Raw genomic sequence first — 10244 nt, forward strand, 5'->3', positions numbered from 1 at the left:
TGTGCAATGTCAGTGGGGTCGCTTAATTAAATATTTTTGGTATTCATTTGGCATAAAGCTGCATAAAACATCGGAAACATGTTAGCAATTTTTTTAACATATGTTAACTAGTTACCTTTCCAGTTTCTTTTTTTTCTGGGCTCGGTAAACAAACGTGTCGTAATAAAACACTGACGGAAGTTGGAAAACGGGACCGTAGAACCCTCGAGATCAACATGGCTGCGTGCGTGAAGATGTGGGGCGCGTGCAAGCAAGTTTACAAAAAGGGCACTGTCGCCCGCAAAAACTGCGCGAGGACGTTCGGAGCCGAAATGAACGGGCCCGGTGCGCGCGCGGCGCTCGGCCCGAACGCCGCGTTCCGGAGAGCGTCGTTATTCCGCGGCCGCTATGGCAACGTCACGTTTGTGCCGTCAGAAACGGCGCTCCGCGCATGGTCCAGGGTCGCCGGCGTGCTTTCCGCCGGAGGAGTTGGTGGTGGTGGTGGAGGTCTAGGGTGTGGGTCGCTGATGGGTTGTGAGCAGAGGAGATACGTGTTTGGCGGCAGGGGCAGCGGCGGGAGTGGGTCAGGGGAGGAGAACGGGGCCGAAGGCGGCGGCTCCGCTGGTGAGGAGTCGGGAGGCACAGGTGGAGATGGAGGCGCGTACGTCCCTCCGCACATGACGGCTTTGACTCCGATGATGGTGCCTGAAGTGTTTCCTAACGTGCCCCTTATCGCGGTCAGCCGAAATCCCGTTTTTCCACGTTTCATCAAGATCGTCGAGGTAGCTGCACAGAGGAACGGCACTAATATAATTTCATATAATATAGAATTTGTTGTTCGGCCAATAAAGCCTCGAACAGACCTTTAGATCTGAAAGTGAATGGATATCACATGAACGTAGTGGTAGTGTATTTGAGTGGTGTCATGGCCATTATCTACGATGTTTTACTGTTTTATTTGAGTAGATTTTGAAGTTCTTTGAGCTGAATATAAATTAATTTTATTACTAGTGTTATTTCAGTACATTCAGAATGAATGTGTTATAACTTGTATTATAATCTGTTGTAACTTGAATACTGGTTTAAGTTATAACAGATTGTTATAATAGATTGCTGGGTGTTGCATCATTCTCTAAACCTCATGTAACTATTAAAACTTCTCCCCTCAATGTTTGTTGGTATACAATTAGTTTTAAAAAAGATAGCATTTGAAGGATTTCTCTTCTTTCCATTAAAATCTTTTTTATATGATAGCGGGAAAATGTCCATATTCTTTCAGCAATTGGAACAGGGGGAGGGGACCCATTCACACAGCTATATAATCCTAACAAACAGAGCTGGTAATGCGGTATGTAAATACTCGGGAATACGTGAACAGTTACATACACTCTCTCCAGGTAAAGAATAAACAGCTTATGGATCTACTGAGAAGAAAAGTCCGTCTGGCTCAGCCCTACGCCGGTGTCTTTCTGAAGAAGGATGACAAGTAAGACAGGGAGATTAAAGGGCATTGAAGGTTACGGGGTTAACGTGGAGTTTTACAGATGCCCATTTTGTCTCTCCCTTTTTTCAGCGAAGAGTCGGATGTGGTGGAGAGTCTGGATGCGATCTACAACACGGGCACGTTTGTTCAGATCCATGAGATGCAAGACCTTGGTGACAAGCTCCGAATGATTGTAATGGGGCACAGAAGGTGACGGCTTCAACTTGCACAGATCCAACTCGTAAAAGAAACACAACCTATTCGAGATGTTCTCAGAAAAGGTTCTTTGAACCGACTCCCGAGACACCTAAGGGCCAGAAGGTGTGACAAACAGGCGCAGAACTGAAATAAATAAATTAATTCCTTCATTCTCATCTAGGATTCGGATTACCAAGCAGATGGACGTAGAGGCCGAAGAGGCAGCTCCGGAATCCGAGGAAGAGCACGGCAAGGCTCCGCGGCAGAAGATGAAGCGTACGCGCAAGGACTCGGCCTCGCTGGCCAACGCTATGACGGAGAGGGTGCAGGAGGTGGAGCTTGCGGTGGAGGCGGTGCCTCTGCCCACCGCCAGCGAAGTTCTCATGGTGGAGGTCGACAACGTTATACACGAGGAGTTCCAGGTGACCGAGGAGGTCAAGGTATGGCCCGGTCACTGCGGAGGTATCGCGTTGGTTTGATATGCTGTGTTTGTCCGCTTAGCTTTGCTATGACTCGCTCTTTGTGTTGATGTAGGCCCTCACTGCAGAGATTGTTAAGACCATCCGTGACATCATTGCTTTGAACCCTCTCTACAGGTAATGTTAGACCATTAGCCTGTTGGCAATAGCACCATACTCAATTTTACACTTACACACACACACACACACACACACACACACACACACACACACACACACACACACACACACACACACACACACACACACACACACACACACACACACACGGTGGGCAGAGCTCACGTTTACCTCCTGTTGACCCTGGGTTCGAGTCCCAGGCATGGTGGCTGCCTTCAGCCTTCATTACACATTACTTTGTTGTTCTGTAGTCCAGCACATTTCATTTTAAATAAGACAAATGTTTAAATACTGAAACATGTAATCAGGTGTTGACTGCACATTCAAATGCTGATTATAATACTGACTATCATATTTCTACCCTTTGCTATAGGAGACCAGTATTTGCATGGGTATTGTGTGTTAAATCACTTCTGTCTGCAGGGAATCCGTTCTGCAAATGATGCAGGCTGGACAGAGAGTTGTGGACAACCCCATCTACCTGAGTGACATGGGGGCCGCTCTAACTGGGGCAGAGTCACATGAGCTACAGGACGTTTTGGAGGAAACAAATGTAAGTTCCCAAGCCGCAGAACGCCTCCCCCCCCCCCGTGTTTGACCGGTCCTTTGCCCCACCCCCCCAGTGTTTGACCGGTCTGTTGGTCTTTCAGATACCCAAGCGACTGTACAAGGCCCTCTCCCTGCTGAAGAAGGAATTCGAACTGAGTAAACTGCAGCAGCGCCTCGGCAGGGAGGTGCGTAACGTGGGATTACACCGCACAGCCTGCTCACAGGATCATAGCAAGCCGTATTAGGATTACTCCATACAGGGATAAGGAGGATTACTCTGTACAGCGGGGGGTTCTGGAATGTTTCGTTTATCTGAAGTTTGCTAAAAGACTGGACTTGACACGTCGCACCACCATGCTTTAATTTGTTTTAAATTGTCTAATGTTTTTAGTTACATTCTACTAAAAATTCTATATAGTAAAGCATGTAGTTGGTCAAGAACTCTAGAAGTACTGTTGATGGGTACCCGCGATCTGCCAAGAAAAGCGTGTTGTGGTAGTTTCCTGCAGTAGTGATCACGGTGGGGTGGTCTGACTGATTTAACGTTACGGGTCCCGTCTCCGTAGGTGGAGGAGAAGATCAAGCAAACCCACAGGAAGTATCTACTGCAGGAGCAGTTGAAGATCATCAAGAAGGAGCTGGGGCTGGAGAAGGAGGACAAGGACGCCATCGAGGAGAAGTTCCGCGAGAGGCTGAAGGAGCGCACGGTGCCCGAACACGTCATGGAGGTCATTAATGAGGAGCTCAACAAACTGGGCCTGCTGGACAACCACTCGTCGGAGTTTAAGTAAGTGTCCGAAAAAGCTTAAGTGTCTGAAAGTTTCAAACCTCAAATGTCTTCTTTTTCAGCAAATAATTATTAGATAGTTATTACTAAATGTTATTTTATTTTATCAGTTATAGTATTATTGTTGCATATACTTTTATTTGATTATAATTCTAGTGACAATAGTTCCAGAGGTCTACAAGGCAGTTTTGTTTTATTTAAAGATGGTATTATTTAGTTGTTCAGTCTTAACTTCTTCTTTTTTGGGGGGTGTTTTCTTCATTTTATTCGTGATGGTAAATCCCCAGTGTTACGAGGAACTACTTGGACTGGCTGACGTCCATGCCATGGGGCACCAACAGCGCGGAGAACCTGGAGCTGTCTCGAGCCAAAGAGGTCCTGGAGGAGGATCATTACGGGATGGAAGACGTGAAGAAGCGCATTCTCGTAAGACGGTCGCTAATGACACGCGCTCCCGTCCGTGGAGTCGCAAAGGACCCGCCCTGGCTCAACTGTCCTTGTCTCGCCGCAGGAGTTTATAGCCGTTAGCCAGCTGAGAGGAAGCACGCAGGGGAAGATCCTGTGTTTCTACGGGCCGCCCGGCGTAGGGAAGACCTCCATCGCCCGTTCCATCGCCAGGGCACTTAACCGCGAGTACTTCCGTTTTAGCGTGGGCGGCATGACGGACGTAGCCGAAATCAAGGGCCACAGGTGATTAGCGTGTGACCAAGTCGTTGAGTGGCGGGCTCGCTGTCTTCTACGAATTATGGTGACTCCTCATGTGAGTTTTGTTCCCTGTAGGAGGACCTATGTTGGAGCGATGCCTGGAAAAATTATTCAGTGTCTGAAGAAGACGAAGACGGAAAACCCACTGGTTCTCATTGACGAGGTGGGTTTCAGATGACGAGGGCTCACAGCTGCGACTTTGCATCTTCTTTATGAGCTCATATTACACTTCATAACATGAAACCAAATTGGTGAAAATAGTTGTTTCCATAACTTCAACAGGTGGACAAGATAGGCCGCGGTTACCAAGGTGATCCGTCGTCCGCACTCCTGGAACTTTTAGATCCGGAACAGAACGCGAATTTTCTGGACCACTACCTGGACGTGCCTGTGGACTTGTCAAAGGTATTCTGGCTTGGTTATTTTCAGTACACCAGTCTTATATTTGCGTTCGTTTGAGGTGGACCTTTGGCTTAATTATACTGTGGTGTTCTCTGGGTTTTCTCCAGGTTCTCTTTATTTGTACTGCCAACGTTGTTGACACCATTCCAGAACCTTTGAGAGACCGAATGGAAATGATTAATGTGTCGGGTTATGTAGCTCAGGAGAAGCTGGCCATTGCAGAGGTAACAAATCCCTTCGTATTGTAGATACTCTCTTATTTTTGATAAAAAAAAATAATATTTTTAAATAAAAAAACTATAGTAGCTCTTTCATCAGTGGCATCTTCTGATTTTGTTTGTTGGCCTGTTCAGGTGCAAAATCATGTTAGTTATGTCTCCAGTGCAGTTTCATGATATAAACTCCATCTTGCAGTTCATGAAATAAGGACACAGTGCAATTATTTTGTGTTCTACATTTTTAATACCATGCCACATCTGCTCCGGCCTGGTCAGTAATGGTTGGTAATGTCCTTCTCTGCAGAGGTACCTGGTACCCCAGTTGCGAACCCTTTGTGGTTTGGATGAGCAGAAGACTACCATCTCCTCTGAGGCCCTAAATGTTCTCATCAGACAATACTGCAGAGAGAGTGGGGTCAGGAACCTCCAGAAACAGGTGGAAAAGGTCAGTCCAGTTCTGTGGGCCCATACTGCAAAAAGATTTGAGAATAAGAGAAAATATTATGAATTTGGATCGTGAATCTAATATTTCTGTGTTTTGTGATGATCCATTTACGTATACAACTGCATTACTTATTTCGAGTAATCTCGGCTATTGTCTTACACCTTTGGTAGGCAACTTTAGATAATTAAATATGACTGACTTTTTGCCTTTATTTCTTTGAGATGCATTTTCTTCTCCTGATATTCTACATTTGCTGTCTTCAAATTCTGGCAGGTGTTCCGAAAAGCAGCATTCCGCATTGTTAACAGCGAGGAGACTTCTGTAAACATAACAGCTGAAAACCTCCAGGACTATGTTGGCAAACCTCTCTTTACAGTGGACCGGATGTATGATGTCACACCACCTGGGGTGGTGATGGGCCTTGCGTGGACAGCTATGGGTAAGAAGATATAAGGATCCACCAGTTAAGAAGCTTACCAGACTCGAATGGGCTAGTTCCCTCATACGCAGGTCTAATCCCTTATTAAGTATGTCTCCAGATATTTAATAATCCCTTATTAAATGTCTAACAAAATATCAAGGTAACATGATTTAATGGCAGACACAGTGAAGGTGGTTCTTGTATTGAGGAAACTACCTACAAACACGTGGAATGTAAGGTAGCAAATCTTAGTGAGCACAAAGTTGCACCTCTAACACTAATCGTAAGTAGCAGTAGTTTTTAATTACTCCTGAAAGTCACTTGCGTGATGTAAGAACATACTGTAGTTTTGTTGAAGAACTCGAGTTCCCCGTCCGTTCCTCAGCTGCTGGCCTGCAGAACAGGCCTTGAGTGCTCCATCCCTCACGGTTCCTCACCGTACTCCTCAGGTGGCTCGACGCTGTTCATCGAGACGTCCCTGAGGAGGCCGAGGAGCTCGGTGGGGAAAGACGGCCCAGCCGAGGGCTCCCTGGAGGTCACGGGCCAGCTGGGAGACGTGATGAAGGAGAGCGCGAAGATCGCCTACACATTTGCCCGCTCTTTCCTCATCAAGCATCAGCCGGAGAACGACTTCCTCGTGAGCTCACACCTGCATCTGCACGTGCCCGAGGTAACGCCAGATTGAAAACATGACCAATGCATTTCCATTCTGACTCCTTTTAAAGGAGCCAGATTCTTAGAACTGTTTCTCGAACTGCGCAATAAATTGCTAATGTCGTCTCGTTTTGGTTTGTGCAAGTTTCCATATTTGTATGAAATCTTACGATATATAAGTGTCTTGACGATGACAGGAATAATTTTATTTACCTGTCATTCACCCATTATATCTGGCCCACTGCATGTGGCTTTTCCACGAACATTCTGATTTTATTCAGGGCGCTACCCCGAAAGACGGACCAAGCGCTGGCTGTACCATAGTCACAGCTCTACTGTCCTTGGCTACAAACATTCCCGTGCGGCAGAACGTGGCCATGACGGGAGAGGTGTCCCTGACCGGCAAGATTCTGCCCGTGGGCGGCATCAAGGAAAAGACCATCGCTGTGAGTTTGTTTTTTCCAGTGGTAGGAGGGTACTTTCATAGCATCTAGGGTGTGAGGTAGTTTGTGTAACTTGCTTCCAACATCCTTTAATGGCTTTGCTTAAAATATTTAGTGTTGTAAAACATCTGTCTGCTATTGATATATAATAAAGTATTTGTCACTTATGTAGAATTCAAAGCTGAGACAAATGTATCCCTCCAGTGTTTGTCTAATCTATTTTTTTCGCAGGCCAAGAGAGCTGGTGTCAACTGCATTATCCTCCCCGCCGAAAACAAGAAAGATTTCTCCGACTTGGCAGAGTACATCACGGAGGGCCTGGAGGTGCACTTTGTTGAACATTACCAGGAGATTTTCAAAGCTGTGTTCCCAGGACAATGAAGAGCATCATTCCCATTATTACATTCATCATCTGTAAATTTACAGAGGATTGTTTTCAAGAAAACGCTAGCACACAGACACCCAAGTCCTTTAGGCCAGCAGTTACTGGGGTGTCCGTTTTTGTGCTATGGAATCTAAAAAAAAAACCCAAAAAACAAAAAATCTGGTACCTGAGGTGAACACAGGTCTTGGCTGTAGATCTCCAACATGCACCGAGAGCTGGGACTGTAGTGTAGCACCTTTTACGAAGGGTAAACCCACGATGCAACAAAAAAAACGTTTCATGTCTTGTCTCACTGCCCTCTTAAAACCAGCAATGGAGGTCGTTTTAAATGGCCACAAGGACATGCTCACCTGGGTAGTTCACCTCCCTTGCGCCACGCATCTTGGTGCCAAGTTTGACTGCAGTACATGAAACACTAACCTCTGAGCGTTATCCCGTCCCCACGCGCGGTCGGGTTGCAAGGCTGACGGGCGTGTTTTCACGAGTGCCCCCTATACACCCTCACTTCAGCGCTAGAGAAGCAGCCTGTAGTGAGCAGAGCACGCCCTTGTGGCATCACCCGAGCTCGGTCAGCACGCTCCACACGGCCCTGATCCGTTAAAGCCCTCGGCTGCTGAGGCTTCTTCACAGCGGCAACATTTTGTGCTCGTTAAATATCGACGACACCAGGGAAATGAGAGAAAGCAAGCCAGAGCAGCTGAGATTTGAAAAAAAAAAACAATTGGCTCCGTGTTTCTTGATGCATCAATTGCACACAAAAAAAGCTTCAATAAACTGCAATAAAGTGACAGGAAAAACTGGAATTTGAAACACAAATTTATTTGTCCAATGATCCAGGTTACTCCTTCTTGGCAGCAGCCTTTCTCATTGCAGCCAGGATGTTGCTGAGCTCTTCCCTCTTTCTCTTTGCACGGATGTGAGTTCCCACCTGCACACAAACGAAGCTGATTAATACTTCATCCAATGACCCGTCAATGGAACAGGACTCCTACAGACAGTTTTGTGCATGCACCAAACACATGCTCTGTAGCCCACTGTTGTAAAGCCACAAGTGGGTTGAGCTGAACTTAACTGACTTCTCATTTTTCATTCTGTCTCATTTTTCTTTGCTTAGAATTAATCAACTCCCGTTAAAGGAAGCTTTCACCAATTAACCAAGATGTATACAACAGAGTAGTAAAAGTAAACTGGGTTTAGCCTCCAGACCTTATAAAGACCAACATTTCCATGACAAAAAAATGATTTTGGCCTCAGGCACTCTATCATGCCATCTGAAGTACATCAAAAGGGTGGCGTGTAAACAGATCTCAAACTATAAAATACAGAACACTTAAGACCGTAATAATAATTTTCTAGCCATTCCATCTAGAACAAAATGGCCAAGCCAGGGGACCACATGCTGAAACACTCTGCCCATTATATATTGGCCTCCAGAACACACGATGCTAAGCAATACGAAATCAAATACACCCGTTTTGAGTCTAAAAGCCCTCAGGGGGGCAGACAATATTATGTAAAATCGGATTACCATTATGTAAACTTTCAAATCAAGAGTTCACCCCCAACCAGTCACATGGTGTGAGAGAACATACCCTTTTCTTGATGAACTTGAGGGCTCGCTTGTCTTTGGACACCTTCAGCAGCTCCATCGCACGCCTCTCATAGGGGGCGAAACCGCACACCTCGCGGATCATGTCCCGCACAAACTTGCTGTGTTTGGTAAGACGCTGGGGCACAGAGCGGACTTCATTAGCTCCAGTGTGCTTTACACTGGACATGTGTCACTGGTACAGCTCATCTCAGTGAGGCAAAGCCCATTAGAAACTTTAACCTACATGTGGTCTTTACGCAACAGAAGCATGTAGAAAGGCTGAATGTAGGCAGTGTGATTAAATTATGACACTATACATGCAATGGACTACATCTTAACGCCTGGCCCTGGGTATAGTACCGTATACAAGACGTTATAACCATGTTTTGGCATACACACGTCTTTGCTCATCGCTCACTTACCCCTCTCCTGCGGCTGTGTCTGGGCTTGGTCACATTCTTGGTCACTGGGTGGCCTTTATTAAGGCCAACCGCCATGGGATACCGAATAGCCATTTCTGCTGGGAACAAACCAGATGAAACAAATGTTACAGAATCATTGCTAGCTGGTCGTTCCGTAACGGGCGACCAACACGTCGCGTATTGCTAAACATACTGATTGTGGCGCATACTTTTCAGTTTGTATATATAATACAGCCATAACAGGACTGCGATATGACCTGTAATTTTTTTAAACTGCGGATAGGTAGACGGAGGAAATTCGACATTCCGTTGTTTTACCGTCAAATACTGTGCAGCCACTGTATTCATATGAACTCCCGTGTTGCTTGAGCGAAATCATGTACAATTAAGCGTCAATTGGGTAAAACAAATGCAAATAACAAAATAATTGCCCCCTAAATTGCTTGTGTTTATAGGTGAACGGACACGTGTATTTATTCGGGTTGGGATGGCAGCGATATATTAAAGATTAGAAATATAGTACATCTCAAATAACTCATACCTGCTTTCTCTAATGGCGTCCAAACCGGAAGGAATGGTACGGGGTAGAAGAAGAAGATTCAACGTGCTGGAAACCTACTTCAGTTATATGGCGCGCCATCTAGTGTCTATTTTTAACAAGACATTTTACATACTAACAGTTTACCACCAAATATTTATTGTCCTGACCGTAAAACGTATCTTAACTACTATTTAAAGATTTAGCTTTTGGCAATAATAATAATATTGCGGGATAGTATGCATTTTTACTGAAGGCTTCGTGTGATATGCGCTTTAGTGTAGTAAGAAGTTAAGAACTAACGCACTTTGCCTAAAAGTCTTAAGTATAACATATTTAAGTTAACTGATTTGATCAGTAAAGCAAGTGCTAGAACGTGGATACCTCCCCAAATTTTATTTTAATATGACACTGGCGCGAACGAG

The 10244-nt window shown here is 45.4% G+C and overlaps 2 protein-coding genes across 2 annotated transcripts; one reads left to right on the forward strand and one right to left on the reverse strand.

Annotated features, from left to right (window-relative positions):
- The first annotated feature begins 43 nt into the window (after positions 1-43).
- Positions 44-8071, forward strand: lonp1 (lon peptidase 1, mitochondrial). Its single transcript, XM_035523095.2, has 18 exons — positions 44-761; positions 1377-1465; positions 1553-1672; positions 1842-2100; positions 2195-2256; positions 2683-2812; positions 2910-2993; positions 3375-3595; positions 3883-4021; positions 4107-4285; positions 4376-4463; positions 4583-4705; positions 4810-4926; positions 5225-5365; positions 5639-5804; positions 6236-6456; positions 6722-6886; positions 7115-8071. The coding sequence occupies exons 1-18, from the start codon at positions 216-218 to the stop codon at positions 7262-7264; spliced, it is 3000 nt and encodes a 999-aa protein (XP_035378988.1). The 5' UTR covers positions 44-215; the 3' UTR covers positions 7265-8071.
- rpl36 (ribosomal protein L36) lies at positions 8069-9919 on the reverse strand. The gene is made up of 4 exons (XM_027032343.3): positions 9823-9919; positions 9282-9376; positions 8861-8995; positions 8069-8196 (listed from the first exon to the last, which is right to left on the reverse strand). Exons 2-4 carry the CDS (start codon positions 9372-9374, stop codon positions 8107-8109), a joined length of 318 nt encoding a protein of 105 aa, XP_026888144.1. The 5' UTR covers positions 9375-9376; positions 9823-9919; the 3' UTR covers positions 8069-8106.
- Positions 9920-10244: the final 325 nt, after the last annotated feature.

The sequence above is a fragment of the Electrophorus electricus genome, chromosome 26, assembly GCF_041902795.1.
Source record: "Electrophorus electricus isolate QZ-2024a chromosome 26, ASM4190279v1, whole genome shotgun sequence".
In the NCBI taxonomy this organism is placed as follows: Eukaryota; Metazoa; Chordata; class Actinopteri; order Gymnotiformes; family Gymnotidae; genus Electrophorus; species Electrophorus electricus.